This window comes from Nelusetta ayraudi, unplaced genomic scaffold, assembly GCF_046127955.1.
Source record: "Nelusetta ayraudi isolate G7.1 ecotype Tasmania unplaced genomic scaffold, CSIRO-AGI_Nayr_v1 ptg000015l, whole genome shotgun sequence".
Taxonomy (NCBI): Eukaryota; Metazoa; Chordata; class Actinopteri; order Tetraodontiformes; family Monacanthidae; genus Nelusetta; species Nelusetta ayraudi.
In genome coordinates this window covers 2,282,501-2,307,500 of record NW_027466065.1, presented here as the reverse complement: position 1 = coordinate 2,307,500, position 25,000 = coordinate 2,282,501, and the positions used below count along the sequence as shown (strand labels likewise).

At 45.6% G+C, this 25,000-nt stretch overlaps 3 protein-coding genes across 12 annotated transcripts in view; 1 reads left to right on the top strand and 2 right to left on the bottom strand.

Moving 5' to 3' along the window:
* Nucleotides 1-15,759, bottom strand: part of LOC142886348 (apoptosis-stimulating of p53 protein 1-like) — a 36,817-nt gene extending 21,058 nt beyond the window's left edge. For 3 of the 10 annotated variants that reach the window (XM_076023411.1, XM_076023413.1, XM_076023414.1), the window contains exons 1-4: nt 8,951-9,154; nt 6,851-6,998; nt 4,827-4,934; nt 2,576-2,637 (exon numbers count right to left, since the gene is read on the bottom strand). In XM_076023411.1, coding sequence (XP_075879526.1) covers nt 2,576-2,637; nt 4,827-4,934; nt 6,851-6,998; nt 8,951-9,058 — 426 coding nt within the window. In that variant the 5' untranslated portion in view covers nt 9,059-9,154. Of the gene's footprint in view, nt 1-2,575; nt 2,638-2,753; nt 2,825-4,826; nt 4,935-6,850; nt 6,999-8,950; nt 9,155-15,053 lie in introns of those variants that run through there. The other 7 variants (XM_076023420.1, XM_076023421.1, XM_076023412.1 and 4 more) reach the window with 5 other exon arrangements.
* An 863-nt stretch (nt 15,760-16,622) lies between these two features.
* Nucleotides 16,623-21,606, bottom strand: ptp4a2a (protein tyrosine phosphatase 4A2a). Its single transcript, XM_076023427.1, has 9 exons — nt 21,459-21,606; nt 20,428-20,582; nt 20,218-20,343; nt 19,414-19,591; nt 18,965-19,076; nt 18,782-18,874; nt 18,406-18,536; nt 18,166-18,240; nt 16,623-18,073 (listed from the first exon to the last, which is right to left on the bottom strand). The coding sequence occupies exons 5-9, from the start codon at nt 19,058-19,060 to the stop codon at nt 17,962-17,964; spliced, it is 507 nt and encodes a 168-aa protein (XP_075879542.1). The 5' UTR covers nt 19,061-19,076; nt 19,414-19,591; nt 20,218-20,343; nt 20,428-20,582; nt 21,459-21,606; the 3' UTR covers nt 16,623-17,961.
* Nucleotides 21,607-22,612: 1,006 nt separating this feature from the next.
* Nucleotides 22,613-25,000, top strand: part of gjb9a (gap junction protein beta 9a) — a 4,072-nt gene continuing 1,684 nt past the window's right edge. Inside the window, exons 1-2 of the mRNA XM_076023410.1 lie at nt 22,613-22,960; nt 24,562-24,774. Coding sequence (XP_075879525.1) covers nt 24,604-24,774 — 171 coding nt within the window. The 5' untranslated portion in view covers nt 22,613-22,960; nt 24,562-24,603. The remainder of the gene's footprint in view (nt 22,961-24,561; nt 24,775-25,000) is intronic.

Genomic DNA, 25,000 nt, shown 5'->3' with positions numbered 1-25,000 from the left:
AAATATATATATTTATAGAGAAAATGTTGGGGGCATTTATTTTGCAGCAAGCACAATTCAATTCAATAAGTTCAACAATTTATTTACTAAACATGATAGAAAGTGGGCTAGTGTTTTCATTTTCGTGGAATAAACTTGGGTCGCGACTTCATGATAAGAAAAAAAACATAAGGGTCCTGAGACTCCACCAGTTGAGAACCAGTGGACAAAACCGCGGGGACGTTTTTAGCTCGATCGGCTGTTCGAATGTACTTTTGACCGAGGCTATCAAATAACCCGCAGAGGTATTTCTAGCGGTGATACGCGGCAAAAAATATTCATCTTGATCCTGGTAAACACCAGCCCTGACATGTGTGTTTGGTCAGGAGTCACACCAACACCCGACGTCTTAATATATCACACACCACCGCGCCGTCGACTGGGGGTGTAGCGGCTGGCACTCGTCCGCCTCGGACTGCATGATCACTCACAAAAGGGGCCGACAATAGTATAGAGTATAGCAGTTTACTAAATTTCCAAAGTGAAGAGACTGCTCATTCATTGGCCGCCTTTTTGCTTTAGAAAGGTAAGTAGTTAGCTAGCTAGCTGGCGTTAGCCATGCAACGTTTACCACTTTAGACTGTGTAAAAACATCAGAAGGAGCTTCCAGGTTTTAAAACGTGCCAAAACTGCATTTTACAGATTGGGCAGCAGGGGGAAACCAATATGGTTGCAAATGACTCAAATTAACGACTGTCATTGAGAAAAATTAGGTCTAAAGGCCTCGATCAAATTTGGTCGAATTTAAAGTAAATATACACAGAGACAAAAACCAAAGTGAATATTTTTCAAATAAAATTCTTATATATCATACATCTATAATAAGATTCTAACAGCATAAAAGACATGAACCAATGTTTTTTTTTTTCTAAAACACACGCAGTAACACATGGGCAGGGTTCCCCCCGCACCCCCACCCACCTAACACATGACACAGCCCTGAAACAGGGGCCGTCTGTGTGTGTGTGTGTGAATTTAAATCGGGAACTAAGCTGGAGAAAAACTTTCTGAACATGCACACACACACACACACACACACACAGACCGACTTCCCAGTCACCTCAGATCTGAACCTCTTTGTTCAGCCTTGCAACAGTTCTATTATGCATGAAAGGCTGACTGAGGAGGAAGGTGGGAAGAAGACTTGAAAATGCAAACACGCATACACACACACTCACTTGTTTGAGCTCGACACGCCAACTGGGAATTGTTCTCTTACACACACACACACACACACACACACACACGCCTTCAGAAACAAAAAGCACATCATCTCCAGGACTCACCGCCACGCTCCCGCCTCGCCCCTCTGACTCTTTCCGCTCTCTCGTCGCTCGGAAACCAAACGGCAGGACGTCCGGAGAAGACCGATGCCCACGGGCGAGTGTGAAGGAGGCGAGAGGGAGAGGAGGAGGGAGGAGAAAGGAGGAAGAAAGGAGGAGGAAGGAGGAGGAGTAGTTTGGCTCGCTAACAATCCTCTTAGCCTCGTTATGTCATGGGACCGAGCTAATCCTACCTTCACTGACTGACCACACGCACGCACGCACGCGCGCACACACATCAGGCTGGTGACTGCTAACCATCGTTTACACAAACGGATGGTGTCACAGCAGCGCAGGAGCCCACAGGTTGGTAAAAATCCTCCCCAAATTAGAAGCGTCCAGCGTGACCTCACCTGCTCCTTTGGGCCCTGTGACTCAGTATTTTGACTGGCGCGAAGCAAAAACACGGTCGCTCTAATGCAACTGACTCACGCGGCGGCAGCGGGACAAAAGGGGCCACTTTGTTTCTCCCGTCATTTTTTATTTATTTATTTTTTTTAAATTTTATTTAAACATAAATATGGATTTACAACAACCACCGAAAAAAGGGCAGCCTGTTTACGGTGTAATTTTTGCCTGGTTTTAGATAAATTAGGGGGATTTTCACAGATCAAAGTCGCGACTGCCACTTGAGCCTGATGAGAGGGTTTGCACACAAATAAAAGATTTTACTGTGGGATTAAAAAAGAAAAACGGTGAACCGAGAATCTAGAGTTTATTCAACGGCGCCGAGGTTGTTATGCGCTGGTAGAGTAATAGGTTGCAGATTTTCAAATTTCAGGAGTTTTCCCTCTTTTGTCAAGCACTCGGTAGATCACCTTTGTTCTTCACACACATTCCCTTTCACCCTTTCTGATTTCGTTCCATACGCCGGCAGTCTTTATGGGTTTTCACTTTAAACACACAGTTGCAGTTACACTGCAGAGGTGGTGCAACACACCGAGGCTCTCTGCAGCCGCGTGGTCGTACGCAACCTTGCGAGGCAGCGGGATCAACGAGCTTCCAAAGTCTGAGCAGTTGTCTCACCTTGAACAACCTCCAATCAGAATCATTTTCAGATGGTGATGAATTGAAGCCAGCCAATGGGTGACGTCCGGGGGTGAAAAAGGCAACAGCTTCTGATTCTGCAGCCCAGCGTGGTTTACATTATAGTGTGTGTGTGTGTGTGTGTGTGTGTGTGTGCGTGTGTGCATGCGCGCGCGCGCGCCACCTACCCTGTCTGCCACACTGTCTGCAGCTCCTGTGGTCCAGCTTTGCTCCAGCGGCTGGAGGCTTCCTGCACAGGAAAGAAATATAATTATACATCTGACCAGTGAAATTAAACAAACGCAGAGCCCAGGAAGAGGCGCGCTGAGGGCGTTCCGGTGCGTGTGAAGTAAACCTCCACATCACCTTTGCAGACAGAAGAATAAAACACGTTGTGGTGATAATTTGAGTGTTTAGCTTTTATTTAGCAAAATGTCATAACGTGTCTTGTCTGCAGGTTTGTTCCTTGTCGATCCTGTAAATCCCCCTTTGCTCCCTTTAAGGATGTTGAAGATGCCGACGCCTACAAATGCAGCCGGGTCAATGAAGAAATGAGGATGAGAGCAGGGCTTATGAGGGTGGAGGTGTCTTCTGTGCACCTAACTCAGGGGTGGGCAAACTTTTTGTATGAGGGATATGTAGAAAACACATCATGTTGCTTTAATGGCAATTGAAAATGAAACAAAAGCAAATGGTCTTATCTGATGTTTGGATCGTTCACGTAAAGTGAAACCGTCGCAGCTCCAAGGAGGAGGAATCCTTCTGGAGCCTGACATCCAACTCAGTTCACCGGGATGCATGCGGGGGACGAGCGGCGGCGTCAAGGCGACGGAGCGCTTTTCGGTCAAGGAGTCACTTTCCCCCCCGCGCACCGATTGCCAAAATTCTCCGCATTGAAAGACGAGGGACACGCACGCGGCAGCCACCTTTCACCCATTTCGCCGACGCTCACCTCTGCGAGTTTTCCCGCCGAGTTTGAATCTATAAATAGCATCGCTGGTAGTAATGCCGCTAAGACCAGACAGGCTAAATCTGGGCTAATCCCAGTCCGCTGCGTGTCGCGCCTCCAGTCAATAGAGCAGAAAATTCAGCTCCCAGCGTCCGGTCAAGCCGAAGAAACCAGCCACTCTCGCGCCGTCTGGCCGGCTGGAGCTGTTATTACTCCTCATTAGCATGTGGCAGGAAGGAGAGAGAGAGAGAGTCCCTCGTGACAAGATAGCTATCACTTCTGCATCCCAAGAAGAAGAAGAAGAAGTAGAAGAAGAAAAAAAAAGAACCCCGTCACAGGGGTGATTATTTGGCGATGCGGTGAAAAGTGGTGTGAGATACTGAGATCCAGGTGATTTCCGCTGGAGGCTCAGAGGGAGCAAATGACGCGTAATTAGGCCGGGAGGACAGAAACTGCATGGTGTCCAAGGCCCAGTTTAGTGGGAACAGGTGAGAAGCCGACCGAGGTGACAGCAGCATTAATGATGCCACTCCAACACTCCGAGTCACATGTGCCCACGCTGGATGGAGCCTCATCTGCTTCAGTGCAGAACCATATATTTTTTTGTTTTGCTTTTTTTTTGTTATTGTGCAATAGGACAATACAGTGACATTAACAGCACAGCGACATTAACAGACAGACAGAGTGAATAACAAACAACAACATGAATGGGCGTGATAACTATAATTATCAGTCAGAAAAGATGGTCAATTTGTGTGTTTTTTCTATAATGATAATAATAACACTTATTATTATTATTATCATTGTTTAATTATCTATCTACTTATACAACATTTTTCAACGTTTTTTGCAGGACCAAATCAGATACGTAGGCTCAACAAACTCAAAGCCTGAGCAAGTTTGAAAAAAATAAAAATAAATAAATAAATAGTTTTCCCAGCTCGCGGGAAAACAATTATAATGAGATTGTTGTGAATGATAATTAAGGCTTTTCTTGTAACGAGGAGGGAGATAACGTGGCGAGCACACCAGCAGGTGGTAAAGTTGCTCTGTCCCCACAGGGAGCGAACACAAACACCGGCCTCAGGAGGCAGCGCTGCGGCGTTATGTCACAGCCACCGCTGCTGCTGCTGCTGCTGCTGCTGCTGCTGCTGCTGCTGCTGCTGCTGCTGCTGCTCAGAGCTGCGGGTGCAGAGGAACACGCCAGCAGCTCTGTGCAGCATCACCGCTACATTGTCTGTTGAACGTCCTTGTTACTCCGTTACCCCCCACCACACCCTCCCCTTCTCCTTTGCCCTGTTGGTGTTATGTAACTCTAATCACCTTATCTGGCTAATTACCTGCTGAGCCCGTGACCTCACCTCTAAACCTGCAGAGGGCCACCGGCTCTGACGCCGCCATGACACATATACGCAGGACGTTTGTTCGATCGGAAGCGAATCAAGCTAGCGTGCGTGTGTGAGTGTTTGTGTGTGCGGGCGTCACTGCACCTTGCGTCCAGGGGGGGCAGTGTCTCAGGTAGAAGCTGACCTCCGGCCTCCGGGTGCCCCACTGCTGGAGGAGGTCCATCAGCGGCAGGTCCAGAGGGAGAGCCCGCTCTGAACACGGCACAGCACAACCTCCAATTATTATTTTTCACCTTAGCTAATAGATGAAAAGAAATGTTTTAATGTGAATACACAATGGACCAATAGCAAAGACGAAGGCCACAAATCCAAAACATAGCAATAATTAATGTATGCTATAGTTCTACTATGACTACTACTACTACTAATAATAATAAAATAATATATAGTTAAAATATAGTTATAAAAGATAAAGAAAATATTTAGCAATCAGTAACAAAAAAGAAAGAAATGTGTAAAGATAAAAAAAATGAGTCTTACACTAAGTTGAAATGAGAAGAAAATATTAAAACAAAAAAAAAGAAGAAAAACTGTAATAAAAAAATTAATGCATGATTTGCCTCCTGCAAACTCCGGAGGTGGAGGCAGTGAAAATCAGTGCTTTACACTGCCAAAGGCTGCAAAAGTGTATTTATGTTAACTATGTTTATTAATATTTTAACATCAATATGACGAAACGGGGCCAAGAGGTGAGAAGGGGAATGTTCCCGGTCTTTGTTCTGTTTTGAACACAATTTTCCTCCTGGCAAAATAAAACACTGGGGCTAAGAATACACACACACACACACACACACACACACACACACACACACACACACACACACACACACACACAGACGTAAGAGTGGTCATGAGGCCAGCTGTGGCCTGCAGACACGGCCTCTCGTCATCTCACAGCAGCACCATTTATTATGGGATGTGCCTCGCGGTGTCACCCTCCGAGACGCCGTTACAGTATTGGAGCCATTTATAGTTGGCCTCGCATTCTCTGTCTCACACACGCACACACACGCACACACACTCTGCTGCCACCAGGGATGAATGGACGACGCCACGGCTTTAATGGACACTGGGGCTCTCGGCAGGTGCACGTGATGCGGCCGCCTATTCACGCTCACAATGGCGCGCTTGCACCCCCGGCTCTTCACTCCCCATTGATTTCAGCCGCTGGTGGCTGTGATGATAGAGGTCGCACTTTCTTTTGATTATTAGCTTGAAAGCCAGAGATGTAGGTCGCGGCCACTCCGTCATTATCCTTGAGAAGGCGGGTGAGAAGACTTTTTCTGTGTGTGTGTGTGTGTGTGTGTGTGTGTGTGTGTGTGTGTGTGTGTGTGTGTGTGTGTGTGCGCGAGAGTTTGTTTGTGTGTTTATATGGGTATATACATACATACATACATACATGTATATATATATATATATATATATATATACACATATATATATATATGTATATATCTCAAGCAGTTCCTTGTTGTAACTTTGATTATTAAGATTTTCAGCTTATTAAAACCACAAACCCACAAACTAATTTTCTGAGTTTTTGAATTTGAGTTTTTTTTAAGCTGCAAGACCTGATCAGCAAAATCCAAAGGAATAAAAACATTGAAATATATTGATTTGCATAATATTCCTTTATATAATATGTCAAATTCACCTTTTAAGTTGAATTGCATAAATACAACAACCTTTTCAGGATATTCAAATTTTCTGGGTAGTACCTGGGTAACACCTGGGTAGTACCTGGGTAGTATATGTATATATATATATATACACAACGGTAATATATGGTCAAGTTTTTACAAGTCTACATCATGTATGTCTGTTCCAGGTAATTCCTGGAGAATCATGGAACTTCTCTCTATGTGTTTCAAAGCAGCATGTTTCGCGCTGTGTTGACAGCCTCCTGCTAAAAATGAAGATGGTCTGAGAGGGCGGAGCCAACACCATAGGTGTGATGCCCTCTTTGACATCACAAAGGGAGGATTTCCGCAACAGTGTGTTGTCTTGGCGCACACTCAGACTTTGCCAAGTCATGTGGTTTTTCCTGTTTTTGGAGGGGGGTGGGGGTTCTTTCCTCAGAGGCCGGGGGTTCGACCCGACAGACTCACCGTGGCCGTTCCACACCTCGGCCAGGTGGCACTCCCCCTCGCCGGCTTCCTTGCAGTACTCCACCACATCGATCACTCTGGTTGCCGGTGTGATGGGGACCTCGGTGAGCATCTGCTGGGTGTCATTGAGGTACACCGTCAGGATCACCTGCGAGGGGGACAACACAATCAACATCTTGACCTCCACCAGACCACAATTCTGTCAACCCCGAGGGGCGGAGCCGCAATCGCTGAGATCTCCTGCCTGGACTCACGCACATACATCACGCCAAGATCCAATTTAGAAGTGGTTTTAGGTTGGTCCTAGGCTTTCAAAAAAAAAACAAAAAAAAAAACAACCCTACTGCTCGGCTATATACCTTTAAAAAAAAAAGCGTGCAACAGCCATCCTAAGCTGCAGAAATCAGGTTCGCTTGATCGTACGTTATAATCCCTCCTGGAATTTCTCTCTCTCTCTCTCTCTCTTTGTTATTATCAAATCCTCAAAAATTCTGCAGCCAAAAGATTAAATAGCAATCAGAGGAGGACATCCTGTGTGATCGACGGTGATGTCACTGGGGCGCTGCTCGTGATGTCACACGGTCCGTTGGCAGCAGAAAGATAAATTTAGGGTAATCTGGGATAGGAGCGCGCAAACCAAGCAACAGGCCACACACACACACACACACACACACACACACACACACACACTCACACACACTCAGATACAGATACACTTTTTAATCTCAATGTTCAGTCTTGCTTTATACACACACACACACACACACACACACACACACACACACACACACACACACACACACACACACACACACACACGCGGATACAGATACACTTTTAATCTCAATGCTCAGTTTTGCTTCACACACACACACACACACACACACAGAGGAGATTGTTCGTCGTGCTCACTCTCAAAATACATACTGCACTCCACTAATCCACACTTTTCTACACACCTGTCCCAGATCATGTGCAGTAATCTGCGGTCGCATGCAGACGGCCCCCGAGCGGGGACACATTCTCTAAAGCTCGGATTAGAGGCGCTCACTCAAACACGCGTGGCGTAAACACACGTACACGCACCACAGCAAGGTGGAGCATCACCCCCGCCACCTCCACCACCACGCCCACCCCTAAACCATTTAAAGCAAACCAATGGACACCCCGGCAAGCGTTTTTCCCCCCCCCCTAATCCGCAAAATATTTACAAACTTTCCGCGAACACGCATTTGCAAGTATTTGCTATAAATACACAATCTCAACAGTTATGACACAAAATGATCCACGGTTGGGAGATGAACCATTTTCACACAACACCAATGACGTGACTGCTGCAGTGGGTCGGAGTTGCTAATATTTTTGGCAGCGGCCGATCATCCCTGTTGGCAGTGGCGCCTCAGACTTTTCAGGGAACTGGACTACCGAGCATCACGGACACACAGATGACACCACGAGAGCCGACGGAGACAGGGCGGAGTCTCCCTTCAGACTTTTCAGACTGGCGAAAGATGACATGGGTTTATTACCCATTTAAAGTGGACCTATTCTGTCAAGTCAGAAACTCTGTCCGACTTTCCACTGGGAGGGGCGGAACGACCAGACTGAAGGCTTGCAAATCAAATTAAAATGTCTCCAGCGCACTCTCACCCAGCGGTGGTTGTGGCTCCAACGGCGACATCAGAGAAGGTCGGATTGTCACCGAACAGCTCTCACGTCTGCTCGAATCGACGGCAAACTGCCAAACGCGCAATAATTAAGAGGGAGAGGTCAGAGTTGCGTCTGTGAGCGGCGAGGCACGCGCCGGCTTGAGCGGTGGATCCCGAATGCCTGTGGCGCTGGACGGGGGTAACGGCGAGCTATTTAGGGAAGAGGGAAGACGAGACGCTGCTGTTGCGTGCGTGGACGAAGTGACAAACAGCGGAGTCGTCTTTGGTTCGGTGCGAAACGCCAAAACTTTTATCTCTGTTGTGTTACGACGGCGAAGAGAGACAAACACACAAAGCTCCCGTGACCCTGTGACCCTGCATCCACATTACACAAAAAAAAAGGAAGCCAGAACGCTGAGCGCGAATCTGCCCGCCACTTCCTGTCACTCACCGCCGTCTTCCTGCCTTTCAGCTTCTTCTGCTTCCAGCATTTTTCCAACCTGAGGCTCTTCGACGCGGACGCCAGTCGCTCCAGCAGCAGCCCCAAGAAGCGCTTCATCGGGGACAAACATTCGCGGCGGGGGAAGGAAACGCACGCCGAGGCGCGCGCACGTCTGTGTGCCGACGGTACGAGGAGGAAGGCGCTTGACAAGTGTGAGGGTGAACCGCGAACGTAAAAGCGGTAAAAGTGAGAGTGTGTGTCAGTGAGGAGGAGGGGAGGGGGTGGGAGGTGAGGGAGAGGGAGGGTCGTCTTTCAGTAGGTATGAGGGGGAGGCGCTCGCTGAGGATGATGGGAGATAAAAAGGAATCTGGGGACTGTCAGCGGGCCTGACGTCCAACGGGCACAAAAAAAAAACTAAGAGGCTCTTCTGTTTTGATAGCTGGAAAGATTCATCCCTCGAAACCAAAAAAAAGGGCAAACTCAACCTTTTACGCCCAACTTAACTTTTTTTACAGGCCGTGGCCGTGGCCGAGGCTGGAGAGAGCTGTTCTCATCCCCCACCGGAGCGTCTAAAATATCCACGCAGCCCTAATGAACTGTCAGAATGAGACAAAGAAAAAAGTCTCGCAGCAACAAGATGAACGACACAAACACGGGCAGCTCCGCGAAACGTCTCCACGTCGCACGTGATTAACTCGGCGACGACTTCTTGGGTTAGCCAAAGAATTCAATGGCAGGACTGTCCAACAGGACCCTCGCATACCGACGCTGGAACCAACCACCCCCGACATCCCCGTTTTTCTTTTTAAGAGTCCTCAGAGTCCAGCGGAGCCGCAGTCCGGAGCCGACCGGGTCACACGGGGTCGTGACCCCGGGCCTCCTTTTACAAATTCATCAACAGGCACCATGCACGGTCTAATTATGTCACACGGAGCTTCTCTTTCTTCTCTCAGCGTCATCGTTGCGCTTCCATTTGTTTTGTAAGAACTTGCAGGAACTTTACTCCTAATTACCGTAAAAGACCCAGGAGGATAAACACGGCCGGCGGGGGGAGGGGATGGGTTGCACGGAGCCCGCACATGATCATTTCCATCCATCGCCGCTAATTTTCGGCTAAAAATACCCGATGTCCTCTATTGGCTGTCCTGGCAGTCTGGGAAGGTGGTGGGGGGGTTGAGTGTGGTGTGGGCTGAAGCTGTCCAGCAGCAGCGGCCCTGGTGACGCTGGAGGGGTGGAAAGATAACAGAGGCTGCAAGCATGACTGCACACACACACACACACACACACACACACACACACACACTGAGAGGACTGAGAGGACAGGGAAGGTACAAACTCGCGAGGTCACATGTTTGATGCATGTGCCGCGACGAATCGACAGAAAATCGCTGGGCTGTGCAGAGACACTGAGAGTCGAACCGTCCCGCTGAAAAACACAAAACTGAGACACTCCAGTTTGTCCGTCACCATCTTTGCTCCTCATCTCCTCTGCACGTGCCAGTTCTGGACAAGTCGGTCGTCGATGCACACACGCACACATAAATGCGCGTGTGCTTCAGTAAATCTTCCCCAACAGATTATTCCTCACAGTGGCTTTGCAATCTATGCCACACAGATGCCCCAGTGAAATACAACCGACAACACGGCCGAGGAGGGATGCAGATTTCCCAGCGGCGGCGGCGTCCAAGAGTCTCGTTTTAAACGTTAAGCGTGTAATATTTGGAGATTTTTAAGAAGAAACAGCGACATCAAGTGGTTACATTTTAGAGTGCAGCGCTCTTTCGCTTAAGTCCCCCTAGGGACTCCGTACCCTCCCTCTCCCGAGGTGCCAGTGAACCTGCGAGCACCAACCTCATGGATGTATTATAAGAACTGTATGCCAGACTGGCAATATAGCAGTACGACGATTTTTCCCAGTGGCCACTCGAGGTAGTGCAGAAAAAAAATCCCATGGGCCCAAAAAGCATTTTTCCCATTAACTGCAATACAAAAATAAAATGCCTTTAAAACGGCTGACAGGACGACTGTGACCTGAAAGCGCGATTAACAGCAATTTCAGTTAGGGTCTTTCAGTCGTTTAAAAAAGCGTACGTCACGAAGTCCTACATGCTGTGTCTGAGCTCATTCTGATTGGCTGCGTCCTGACATGTCTGTACATGACGTTCTCCAGAATCGTTCTGATTGGCCAAATAGATCTTGTGAGTTACAGATGCATGATGGGAAGGGACTACTGCGCATGCTCTATGTTCCCATTAATGCAGGAGTCCAAAACTTTTCCCCCGAATGCGCTGGGTGTGCAACTTCACTGAAATGAATGGGCCACCATTTCGGGCCTGACCAACCTGGATACTTCATTGGTTTATTTGAGGAACGCGAGCGTTCACCCTACATACGAAACACGCTGTCAAGGCGAACTGGATTGTCCATTCCCGCAGCTAACTGGGGGCAAGACCTTTGATCTCTATATATTCGATGAATTGGTACTTTGAGTGAACACTTTTATTTATGTATTTATGGCCGTTATGTTAAGCTTTTACCAATACAGAAATCATGAATTAAGCCAACAATGGACGTTTCAATGGGTGGTCCACCTCCCAAAAGTGGATGGTCCTCCTGAGGGCCGAATTCCACTCCGGCAGCGGCGCCGTCTCAGCGCCTCAGAAACCATAACAGACGCGACTGTGAGCCGTCCCCCGCCAGCCGAGGCCTGTGATTTGTGCTGCGGACTGCTGGGACGCGGGGGTGTAATATGCTACCTGCTGTGCCTTGGTGACGGAAACACTTCCATCTGTCACACACGTTTTCTACGTCCACTCTGTCCCATTATGTCCATGGCAGCCTCCCCATACATTCCACTGCGGCGCCTTTCTCATCTTCCTCCTCTCAGGTTTCGGACGACACCTGAAGAGACGTCAGCGCAGTCGACGCTAACGAGGAGCAGCTGGCGGGAGCCCACGTTATTCCTAATTTAATTTCTCTGTGCGTGGTCGGAGATGAATCATCATAAGGGGGGGGGGGGGGGGGGGGGGTTGCTGCAAAGTGCCACCTTTTAAAACGCCGCGTAAGAAGACCTCCTTTTTCCCAGGCCGCACAGCAGCCTGCGCTAGGAAAGCATTAGCCACCCGGCAAGAAATAGCTCCCTGATACTGTTCCTTCAGGGTGACTGACAACTGCTAATAAACAGGAGGGATTTACAGGCTTCAGTGTGAAGCAGCGCTCGGTGGCGGCAACATGAGCCTGTATTGCACCACAGCGAGATTTAGGGACGCGGCTGTCATTTTAATCGCAAGAATTTGGGGATGATTGAACGCTGGAATGAGCTTAGGAGATGTTTACACTAATGGAGTCCACACAGTTACAAACAAAGTCACACTGGCGGAGCTTTATTTCGCTGACGCCAAGTGTCAGCCTTGGGAGCAAAATCCTGTGAGGGAATCCGAAGGCGTCTGAAGACAGAGAACAGAGAGGTTTTGTGCTGAGCTCAGTTTAGTGAAAGGAGCTCAGCTTCCGAAAGGGAAAATAAGATAGTGGAAAGAAATAAACGGCAATAACGCCGACTTCGCTCCTGGCACATTTGTGTGTGTGTGTGTGTGTGTGTGTGTGCGCGCGCACGCGCACGCAACGCAGCAAAGTGACAGCTGAAAGTAATTTGCGTTGCAGACGCCCCAGCTCCCACTACACACACCCAAACACACGCACACACATCAGTCAGCACGTCTCCGCAGGAGCTGCATGTGACCGGTGAAACTCGAGCTCTCACTGCTCATTGAGAGGGAAATAATCAACTCTGAAGCAGCGGCAAACTCTATTTCTCCCCGTGTGTGTGTGTGTGTGTGTGTGTGTGTGTGTGTGTGTGTGTAAAGCTTTTGCCATCAGTGGAAACACATCGATATCTAGCCTAGCGACACGTTCTGAAACGTGATTTTGGGGGGGGGAGGGAGGAGGGTGGAATCTATTTGACTCTGCATGGAAAAAAAACATGTCTATTTTCCCCCACATGCACATGAGATTGTTCAAACACACACACATACACACAATTCCTAGCTAAGGCCATTTTGGCAAGTACTACCAACTTTTTAACTCTCTGTGGTTTAATAACTGATTGAATCGTAGCTCCCAGTTTGAGAAAACCAACGTTTAAAAAGTTTTTTGCATTGTTTTGTTTTGTTTTTCCCCACAGAGCAGACACACTGGTGACCCCTGTTGGCTGTTGTGACCAAATCCAGACTTGTTACTCGGCTCACCTTGCTGATCCGGGTGTTAAAGCAGTAATCCTTGGGGGTCTACCAAACTTGGTAGGTAGCCCTTCATATGACTCTGGACCCATGAAGTAGCTCTCAGTGCTAAAAAGGTTGCCGACTCCTGCTGTAAACTATGTGTAATTAAATGTTCTGGCCACTATGCCACACCAACATCGGGAGGGAAAAAGGTGTCGACTACCTACCAACTGTGCACAATTGCAAATACTATCATGGAATTTTTGCTCGGAATGTGTGGCAGTTTATGATGATTACCAAGTGAAAATCACAAAAGTAAAAGCTGAAGTTTTAACCTCAATGGAACAATGCACATGCAGAAAGGAGAATAAATGTCGTGGGTGAATGTACTGAATGAAATTAGACTGCTATTGCTACCACCCCCCCACCCCCCACAAAAAACAACAACAACATAACAACCCACCCACAAGTGGCATTTGTTTCGATGGTCTTGCCAAGTGAGAGCAGCAGCGGTAGCGTCTGCCAGCCCTCCAAGTTATGAGCCAGTTGGTGAACGTTTTGGGAGCCGCTGCCAGGTTGATATCAGGCTCTGTTTCAGATTTGCTGTATCACGCAAGGCGCCCGTGTGTGAGTTTAACCGATCAATACAGTTTCCCCAGCTGTGTAAAATGATTAAACAGACCTGCTCAGGGCAGCATGAGTCAAAAACTTTTGCAGTGGGAGCGAGCACTGAATGATGCACGCAATAGCCGGGTGTAAAACTCGACATAGCGCTGAAAGGACGAAGAGAAGAAGGCCTGAGCCAAAGAGAACAAGTGTTCTCAGCGTTTCGCCCTCCCTTCGGAGTAAACACGACTCTATATCTTCAGTGTATTGTCTGGATGTGACAGTGGCCCAACCCAGCTAGTGTGTATGCTGGGAGGGGGCACAAAGAAGAGAGCATAACAGAGGGGAGGATAGTTACTGGAATTTAAAAGTTAATGGTTCATCTTTAAAGGATTAATAGGAAAGGCAGGATATGATAGGTTTGATTCTGTTAGATTTTCATCCACATTCTGTTGTTTTGTTCTTTAAATTATCAGTACATTCCAAACAATACACCGACTACTCTTTAAAAAGCACACAAGTAGACAAGTGACGGCCTCTCAATCCAAACCACTGTACGCTTGTGATAGCACATGAGAAGGAAAAGCAAGTCTTTTGATCAAACCTTTCAAAATAAAAGTCCAAATGAAATTCCCTGTTAATGAATAAGACACTGCTGGTGATGAGTACGTATTCCTTGCTCGCATTCCTCGCTACACATGTGCAGTGCGTGTGTGTATGTATGAGAGAACCTTTGAAGGCACAGCGTCGACTTTAAAGTCTGAACGGCATGGAATAAGGCTTTCATTTCAAACAGATTACAAGAGGTTTTATGCCAACATTACCTGCCAAAGTCACAAGGCCAGCATATATTGTAATATAAGGGATTAATACAAAAAAAAAAAAAATTGAAGGAGGAAACTGTCTAAAAGCTCAGCTTTTAAAAATACACCCAGTGAATGCAACTTCTGGTTGGTCATTGACATTTGCAGTCAAGACGCAAGAGAAGTTGTGACTCCTCTCTTAATTAATAATACCATGTCGGTTGGTTTCGCTGACTAATAATTTAATAGGGCGGAAAAATACGCCAAACTTTCCAAATTTGGCACTTTTGTTTAAACGTATGGTAAAGTTTTTGTTTTTTTTCCCCTTCCCCTACTGCGCAGTTTTCTTCTCCTCTCCAACTACATTCACCGGCTCAATTTGAAACTATGCGACTGCGTCTGAATCGCCGCCAGTTGGTTGTGTTACTCAGTTCTCTCGAAGCAAATATCACCCCGTTTTAATTCAAGTTGTCAATGAAAACTCACCGGTAACATCTCCGCGAAGTCAGTCCTCCTGTCCCGTTAGTAAGAAACCACTTCCTGTCTTCTTCTTCTTCTTTGATCTTTGGTCCTCCTCTCCCGCCGTTTAAGGTATTTTTCCACGAGTGCTGTTGCTGTTGCTTGTCTCTCCAGATCCAGATCCAGATGCTGAGAAAAACTCCTGCTTCTATCAACTTTCCTCTCACAGACCCTCCCTCTTCCTTCCTTCCTTCCTTCCTGCTGTGCCGCCCCCCTCTCAAACAAACACACACACACACACACACACACACACACACACACACGGGAGGAACGTACTCCTGCAGCACTACAAAGCCGAACCCATCGTCGGTTTTGTTCCCTCCATCACACGAGAACGCCGGTTTTCGCTCCTCCGGTGATCAGCGGGCGGTCCGCCGCTGTCGCCGCCGCCTGCCTGCAGCCTGTCTGCCGGCTGAACTGGGTCACCGTCCCGCTCATCCCTGCCATCTGCCCCCACCCGCCGGTGTCCCCCGCTCCTCTTCTTCCTTCCTGCTGCTCCTCGACCTCCACTCAGTAAACACCTCGCAGGTTCCCTTCAGTCCGTGTCGGACTCGGAACGTGTTGTCGGGACAATCGTTAATAGACGGGAACCCGGGCACGAAGAATCCCGCCGAAGGTGTATTAATTAAATATGTAGTCTGAGCGAGAGCGCCCTCCAACGGCAGAAAGGTGCGGCTCTACTCTCTATAGCCGTGCGCGTGTATGGAAACAATTCTTTTTTTTTTTTTTTTTTAGCAACATTAGCTTTTTGGGGTGTTCTGTGATGTTGTTTGTAATTTCGTATTGGAAAGTACTACTGCATACAGGGACATTATTCGTATTATTATTGTATTGAATGGAGTTTTTCAGTGATTACAGAGGTGTCATCGCTTTATTGACATAGCCATCGCATAACTGCAACTACTTCTGATCAATATTGTAAGATCCAAATTAAATGTGTCAAAAATAAACTTTTAATCAGACAATTCCACGTGCGAGCGTGGCAGGACATTGTCGCCCCCTAGTGTGTATATGGCCACATTACATTATATCACAGCTAGTATGAGGACATTACTTTCAGCTAAAACTGCTTAGTTGTTCTCCCCGCTCCCAATTAATCTTATTAAGGATCAACTGTTCTTATCTATGATTGTCTCATTAACTCACGAGTCCATTTACATATTAAAAGTCTGAAAAACTAAATAGGACTCATCTAATATACCACCAGAATGTTCGTTGTTCAAAGTTAGCTCATGTGCGTGCTTCCTCTCAGGTCAGTCAATAGAGCAAATCAACCTTGAACCATCCATCAGCTACATGTGACGCCACTGTGCTTCACACTCACACCGCATCACCACTGCTGCAGGCAACACGCACACGCACACACAGCTCACCAAGGTCGGCTCTGGCTCATGTAGGGCAGCTATGAGGTCTGATCATAACTATGCGTTTGTCCTATTTGAACCGATAGTAACGGTTGAACTGGCGAACAAATATTTCCCCAACTCAAAATAAGAGACGGAACTTATAGAAATAAGTCAGAATAAAATCACACCATTGCAGTACTAAACACTTTAATTATCTAAGAAGACTAACAGGTTTCTTTTCAGGCAGACAGACATTTCACTTAATCAACACTGTGGAATCAATAAATAACAAGTATAAATAGGTAACAGGAAAAAACAAATTTAAATATACGCTACAAAAAAAAAAATTACACAAAAAAAACAACAGCATCGTACAAACACAGCAGCTGACCAGACAGAGAGGCGTGTGCAAGAGGAAACGGAATGGGAACGTGGCCACAGAGGCCTCGGTGGTCAAGCAGATTCCACAGTCCTGTTGCAGGAGGTTCGGAAAGACTTTGTCCCCATGGTGAAGTAACACCAACATACATCTCGACCATGATCGGTGTGCTTATTTATATGGAGGGCTGCAACCATTACACATTCTGGACACACTGTATGTCACATGCCACAAAACACCTTCAGAACCTCCATTCCGTATGACGCAATTAAAATCACGTGCGAGGGATCTGATCAATTGGCTGCAGCTACGCTGATTGGTTCAATCACTGGTGACCTTCAAACAGCTGCTGAGGGGACAATCCACCAAAACCAGAAGTTTCACGTGAGGAATACATTCACGTTCTGATGAATGCACGGCTGCGTCGGTGAGGTTATAAAGGGGCAGTTTCACACACATTGGCTGTGACTGTTGTGTCTCACTGTGCAACAGCTTAGGATTGTGTTTTTTTTTGTCTGACGCAGCCGACGTCACATTTTCAGAGTGAGATTATGACTTTAAAAAAAAGTTTAGTGTTCAATCCACTTCAATGACTTTTTCAAGTCAACATTGGATGTTTTTTGACTTTCTTTGTCAGCTGTGCAACGTTGTGATGACCGGACAACGATTGTGAGGTTATTCGTGTGCAATAAAACACCAAAAAAAAGCCCCTCAAAGCGCAAAAACCGACAACTATCTACTCATCAAGCTGCAGAGCAGAGCCACGGAACGAGAAATAACAAAAAACAAAACATTCACTTTTTTTTTATGCTTAAATGTTAACATTAAGAGCGTGTACTGTTGTTGCACCTGTTACAGATAACTAAGAACCTTTGGACTATGTGGGTTTGACTTCACAGTGAGATTTGCAGTTAAAATTAGCTCTGTTTAACTTGTGGTTTTTTTTTTCTCTCTCAATGGGCTTTTTTTTTGCTACATCATCACAGTTTAAAGTCCATGGAGCAGACCGTTAACTTATTATACAGATACACTGTCCCGAACCTTCATGTCAGGTTCTTGAATATTGAAATGAAAACTTCCATTAACTTCTGTATGGTATTTGTGTGTCTATTTAGCATCAAATTATCACTCGGAGCTTCAGTGAAGGTTCCTACTGGATGCAGCAGTTCTGTCCGTTGGCGTCTTTGAAGCGCAGACACAGTTTAGGTTTGTAGCTTTCCAGGTAGAGCAGCTGCTTGGAGTTAAAGGCTCCGCGACGCCTCCTGGAAGGAAATAAAAGGTTTCACTCAAAGCAGGAAGCAACACAAAAAAGAACGAGGTGGACAGAGCAGTACAGGGAAGACAAGACACTTACTGTCTGATGAAGTGCACGGCATCCTCATATTCCATCCCACACTCCAGCAGAGCCAGGGCAACAAGCACCGGAGCGCTAAACGCATGCAAAAATAAAAATCAACACATTTAAAATTCTGCTTGAGAACTTGGAAGACCAGGTATTTCAAACAAAAGTCTTTCAGCGTCACAGGTTTTGCTCCAAAGAGAGGAGCAAAATCTGTCACGTGGTAAAGCCGGTAAATAAATAAGGCCAACTAACCGTCCTAATCCAGCGACACAGTGAACAGCCACGCAGCTGCCAGGCTTGTCTCTGAACTTCACCTGCAGCAGGTTCAGCCAGTCATCAACCACCTGGTCAGGAGGGGCGGACCCATCGTCAAACGGCCAGTCCTGGAGAAAGGGGATTAATTATTATCATCTAAAAACCAACTGGTTGCAAGAGTTTTCAATTCAAAACACAACACACAGCTAGACACTATATCAGTTATTGGAGAGTGTCATTGATCAGTTATTACAACAATTTAATTTAACAATAGCTTTTAAGATATGTTCATGGCCGACTTGTGACTCTTTTGCATCTCTCAGATTAAAACACAACTGGATGAAAAACGCCTTCCATGATGCGAGTCACTCACCAGGACACGTATGCCCTCTTGTTCCACTGGCGTCTTGTCATATGTAGCAGCACACACTCTAACCAGTGTGTTCACTTCAAAGGCCTTGAGATCCTGCACCAAAACACGACTTTAGTCACAAACTCACTGCACCCTTAAATACACAGAAAAAAAATTATCTTATCTTATTAGACTGAACTCTACCTCAATAAACTTTCCCAGTTGTGCGTTGGTGGGGTTATGCGTGATGAGGAACCTCAGGCAGCCGTACGTGATCTCTACTGGGGCTGGACGGCTCATTTTTACACTCAAAATGCTTCGTTGATTAAAAGGGGGAAAAAAAATCAGGGATACGCTGTGCGTCAAGGAATAGAAATTGCAAGTCCTTAGAGGAAGTCAACTGGATGCCTTCTAATTTTCAAAAAGCATTCCTGTGTAAATGCATTTAATAAATACTGATGTTATTAGTTTCAATCGTGGAGCAGTCACTGTTGTTCCTTTGAAAAGAAGGGACAAAAAAAGAAAATCTAGATTTTTCTTGGCAAGCATAAAAACTTAATCTGGCATGGAGGCATCATCAAAACGTTGTTGGAGAATAGATTTAGAGTCCCATAGAAAAACAACAAGATCGAAAAAAAAATGTTCTTCCTCACTTTCAAATTTATCAGCCCATTCATATAAGACCGGTCCAAAGAAGAGAACAGAGTTGCAGCAGAGGGGAAGAGCTCAGAGGAAACTCCCAGGATGAGACTGAAGCTTCTCTCACTCTCAGAGTTGACAGCCTGACAGTTGGCTTGTCAGCATATGGGTTGACAGAATGGCAGTAAACACCTAAAGCATACAGAGATGGTTACGTTACACATTTTATATCTTAAGCCCAATACTGCACACAGTATGTACGCCATAACAACACTTCAGAGCATCTCTAATTTTTGCTCCCAAGAGAATGGAATGCCAAAGAACAATTTCAAAAATGAATTTTCAGTATAAACATTTCAAAAACCAGTTGATTTTATTATATACATCAATCTGGGTAAATCTCACAGAGGGATTGAATAAAAGGAGGCACAATTAAAAAAAAATTGCATTGTGAATTGGAAAAATCTTCAATCACATAATTTAAAGTGAAACAATGAGGCCTTTTAATTCAGTTAAGCTGCTTTGCAACAACTTGACACTTCCTATTAGTGAAAAGTGTGACAATAAACATGTCATTAGCCTGAGAATTGAAACAATGTCTGTGTTCTAATTGAGTTCTAATAAAAGTTCTATTGCAGCATCCATGAATGCACGTCTTACTCCTTGTTTTTTTGAAAAGGCGGTTTACCGTAGTTGCTCCCTACATTTTGCACAATTAAAAATGACGCTGATGTGCCTTGTTTGCCGAGTCTGACAAAAAACAATTTAAACCTCCGCAGTCGCTGACCAAAGATGCAACCTCTCCTCGCTCTACACACCTGTGCGCGTTGATGGCAGTGTAGGCGACCAGCAGGCCTCTCCCGTTCACTTGTCCACAATGAGGAGCAGGTGCTGGGCTTGGCAGAACTCCCCTCCGAGCCTCGCAAACGCCATACAGGTGCAGCCTGAAGAGAAGCAGAGCGGGCAGGTGCGCAGGTGTGATGCGGCGCGCCTACAGCTTGCCAGTGAGTCGCCGGGGTTACACTCACTGTGATGACAGCTGAGGAGGTGGTTCATTGAGCGCACATGGGAAAATGTGACGGCTCTTGGATGTAGACACACCATTGATGATGTTGCTGCTTAGTGGGGGTTTTTCTCCCTTGGGTCCTGGCTGACAACGGCCCGCTAGCTTGCTGCTAACCGGCTGCGTAAAAAGCACAAAAATAGTGATTAATAATAAAGCGAGATGACGTCTCGAGAAGGCAATCCAATTAATTGTTTACATTTATTTATTTATTTATTTATTTATTTATTTATCAAATACTAAAACTATCAAATCAGCAATGCTACGCAGCTACCGTCAATCGTAAGTGTCTTTCTGGTAACGTTCGCAACCAGCTGAAAGTAAGGACAGCGCGTATTCTTCTATTTATGTGATTTTACGATGATTTCGCTGTTGCCTTTCCGCTGTGAAAAATGTGACGTGTTGAATCATCAGTAGCTTGACTGCATCGCAATCCAATCGCGAATTAAACACGGCTAATGGTAACGTTATATAAAAAAATAAAAAATAAAAAGCACCGCATAACAGACGAAGAGAAACAGGATACACAATAATACGTTAATCGACTAACAACGTGAATTGACAGCAAAGCAATTGAGAAAAATAAAAGGCGATACGATCTGATTCGCCATAACCGCTAGCAAGCAGCGGGGGTAACGATTTTAACGCGGAAGGGAGCAAAAAAAACAACAAAGTTGCTTGATACCAAATGCCAACTGGCTATTTTGGAGCCTACCTTGCTGGACTAATCAGCAACGGCATCTGTCACGAAAAGCCCCCCTCGCCAGCTAGGTCATAAAAACAGGTCAACGGTATCGCGGACGGAGCTAACGCGTTAGCATCTTCAGGCTAAAGGGGAGCTATATTCGCCCGAGTGTTCTTTTTTCCCCGGCTGACCCCATAATATTCCCAAAACAGCGACGTCAGTGTGATCTTTCAGCTCGACGTCTTCCCTCGCCAGACTGTGGGAGCCTCTACACCACGCGTCAACAAACCAGAGTCGCATTAAATACTTACAAAATACAGTAGGTGCTCGAAAAATCCAGGCGCTTCTACTGACTGAACCGAGACATGACGAACAGAAGCGTCGATTGGCCGATACGGAGCCCTACTTCCGGCCCTGTGTCTGAGAAAATAAAACTCAGAGGAAGTTTAGGCGAGAGTGATACAGGACTATTTTTTTATGGCAAATTTGTTTTTTAACTTTGAGTTGAAGGTGATATGAAAACTCTATATATTTTGTTTGTTTGTTTGTTTGTTTTTAAATATAGACAATTGTTTTATTGTATCAAAAATTGTAAGACAAAAAAGAAAAAAATGCATTGTATTTTTTTTAATCAAAGTTTTACCTTCATTTTCTCTGTTTTCATTTTTTGGCATTGTTTTCATGACAAGAAACCCCAAAATCACAATACACTAGTACTAATTATTTGACCAGCTACCATATCCACCCACTTTTTGCCCTTAGGGTTGCTTGGCTGCTTAATGAATGTGTGTGTGATTATTCAAGTGCAAATCTAGTAATTTTTTAAAATTGTGCATGATTGACATGCGGCTAACACCTTATTCAAGAACTCTCAGTTCTTTCACTTCCATGTCTGTTTTTATTTAGAGCAATGTATGACCGTATGCTCCGCTAATTACAAGCTGCAGAATTGTTGGCTGATGGTAGTGGATCTTTGCTACCATCTGCTGTTCGTACAGCTCACGATGCATCTCAAGTGTGGCTGTGGCTGGAGTCCATAAATATTGTCAAGAGTTTTCAAAAACTGAGATACTTAAAAATAAAATAAAAAAATGTTCCTGTTATATAAAGAGTTTGGGGTGTCATATGCACAAGTATGTGTTTATAAAAGTTAACAGTCCCAATATTTTCTCATTGCTGGAGCAGTATAAAGTAAACCCGTTAATCAGCCTCTTACCAAACATTCCTCAGGTATTTATTCTATGCTGTTGCATTGAGTGTATTTAACACTATTAACACTATTAACTTACTTTAACACATGCAACAGCTTTTTGAGTGTATTTTTTCAGTATCTTTCAGTATCTTAACATCAGGTCATTTACATGACTTCTTGGCCAGCAACAACCTACACATAGGGTGTGGCATCTTTCTCTCTGTTAACACACACCCACCCACACCACTACCACTACCACAGGCATTTGTTTGCTGGCAGCGATGGATGAGACCTGTCCCTCCACAGCGCAGCCTTACGTGTGCATTTCTTTACCTATTTATGAGGTGTTGACTTACGCAGCGCACAGGGAGTGGAGTCTTCCTGAATCCTTCCAAATGACAAGACGGGGCATGTGAAGAGAAGTGTGTTTATTGGATGACGTCGCAGCCTCTGAATCTGGTTTGGCAGGATTTCTGAGGGAAGGGCGAGAGAGTTGAGGCAGACACACGGAAAGACAGAGAAAACAGGAGCTAACTGAAACTAGTTCGTACCTTCTTCATTTCACTTCCTTCAGGATATATTGGGGACGTCTTGGTGTTTGACTTTGGTTTTTGGCACAAGGTAAGATTGCTTTTCTTTGATTTTTGCCTCACTTCAGGTTGTCAGATGCTCATGTTTGGTACAACTAAGTCCTATACAGGACAAACAGGCTGGTTTACAGTACTGGGGTTTTCCTTTTCAGGCCTCAGTGAGATGAATGTAAGAACAATGACAGGAAAAACAAAATAACAAAAATCACCATCTCACCAAGAGAGTTTAAAACAAAAAAGGGACAGTGAGGCAAAGTTTCCTATTGCCATGACTCACTCTAACCTCCAGTGAGTGAGATGTTAAGCAATCCGCCCTGGAATCACAGGAAACTCAAAGCGATGCCTCAATCTGTGTGGAGATTCCACTCTAAGGCAGACCAACTGTGGAATGTAGCTCCTTGAAAAGTTTCAACTCTTCTACACACGCTTGATGTTTCCCAGAAAACAGACTTTACTGCATCTACGTCGGAAGATGAGCGCCAGAGGCACGTCGAGTTATAGTGCCGGTTCACACTCCCTTTGGAATTTTCCTGTGCGCTCAGAGAAACCTTACGTTTACCCAAAGTTTACAGTGTTAAAGTCCCCCAGGGCTGAGTCACACCTGTTTTTCTTTAAACATTTTATTCCTCTCTAAACACTGTTGGCTCCTGCACTGCACCAGAAACCACGCAGACGTACAGACGGAGCTTCCATGTGGATTTAGTCCCTCTCTATTTCTGTGTGTGTGTTGATCACTTTATTCACTGTGGGGGCAAAAAAAAGTTTTGTCAAACTTCTGTCAAACACACACACACACACATTATACACAACCCGTGCACTTCATGGAACAAAACCTTCAGCCACACAGTCATGGGCAGGAAACAACAGAGTATTCACAACAGACATAGACCTCCTCCATTCACTGCGTTCATTCAGCAGCAGCAGATAAACAGGGAAGCAATGGACAAAAACAGATTTGACGCTCAGCAGCGGCGTGCACACAATTAGCACAGAGATATCTACCTTTAAAATTAGCTTTAGATAGCTTGTGTGTACATAAGAGGCGGCCACAGAGACAGCAGGCTAATGGCTTTGCTAGGAAGTACACCAGTCAACATACATTTCACCTCAGCCAATGAATAGAAAATACATCCTGTGGATGACTAGAGATATTTCACCTGTCACCGTAGGTTTTTTGCACTGATTGCAGCTGCATAAATATCGACAATGGCCCTACAACTTCACTTCGGCCTTATTATTTTAATTTCTGACACCCTATTGGCACCCCATTGAATCAGAGATTCATGCAAATTATTAGACATTTTACATCTGTTTCGCACACGTTTGCATGAGATGCAAAGCAGCCATATGAGCTGAAACAAACCACAAGTTTCAACAACACACAATTTTATTTCATGACTACAAGCCAGCACAAGCTCAAACAGTACATTTGCAGGTCACGATTTTTATGACATGCTTATTTGCATCTGCTGTCTTTTGGAAAATTGTTGCATACCTTCAATCAAACAAGCAAACCTCTGACTCTATCACCATAACTGAGTTTAGTTCAGTTAAATTGATGGAACATTATTTTTGTATATCTATAATTGTTGCTATGAGAAAAAAAACATTCTTTCATTTCTTTTTTTGCAGGGTGCTCCTGTTTCTTCCTCCTGTACCAGTGCAGCAGCAGGCATGAACTGGTCGGGGCTGGAGAGTCTTCTGAGCGGAGTCAATAAATACTCCACGGCCTTTGGGAGAATCTGGCTGTCCATGGTGTTCGTGTTCCGCGTGCTGGTGTTTGTGGTGGCAGCGCAGAGGGTTTGGGGTGACGAGAGCAAAGACTTTGTGTGCAACACTCGGCAGGTAATGATGAGGAAGGAGACATTTGTACCCGCACTTCTAGAGTGGATAGAGTATATTCCACTGACAGTGTGCATGCCAGACTTTCACAATGGAATCCGTTGCTCCAGGCACGCAAGTGTTTATGACTTTGACTATTTATATATCCGAACCTACAATGTCTGGTTAGTTAGTTGATTTGATTGGTTCATGTTCAACAGGACCTGCCCAGTGAAAATCATGAGGCTGG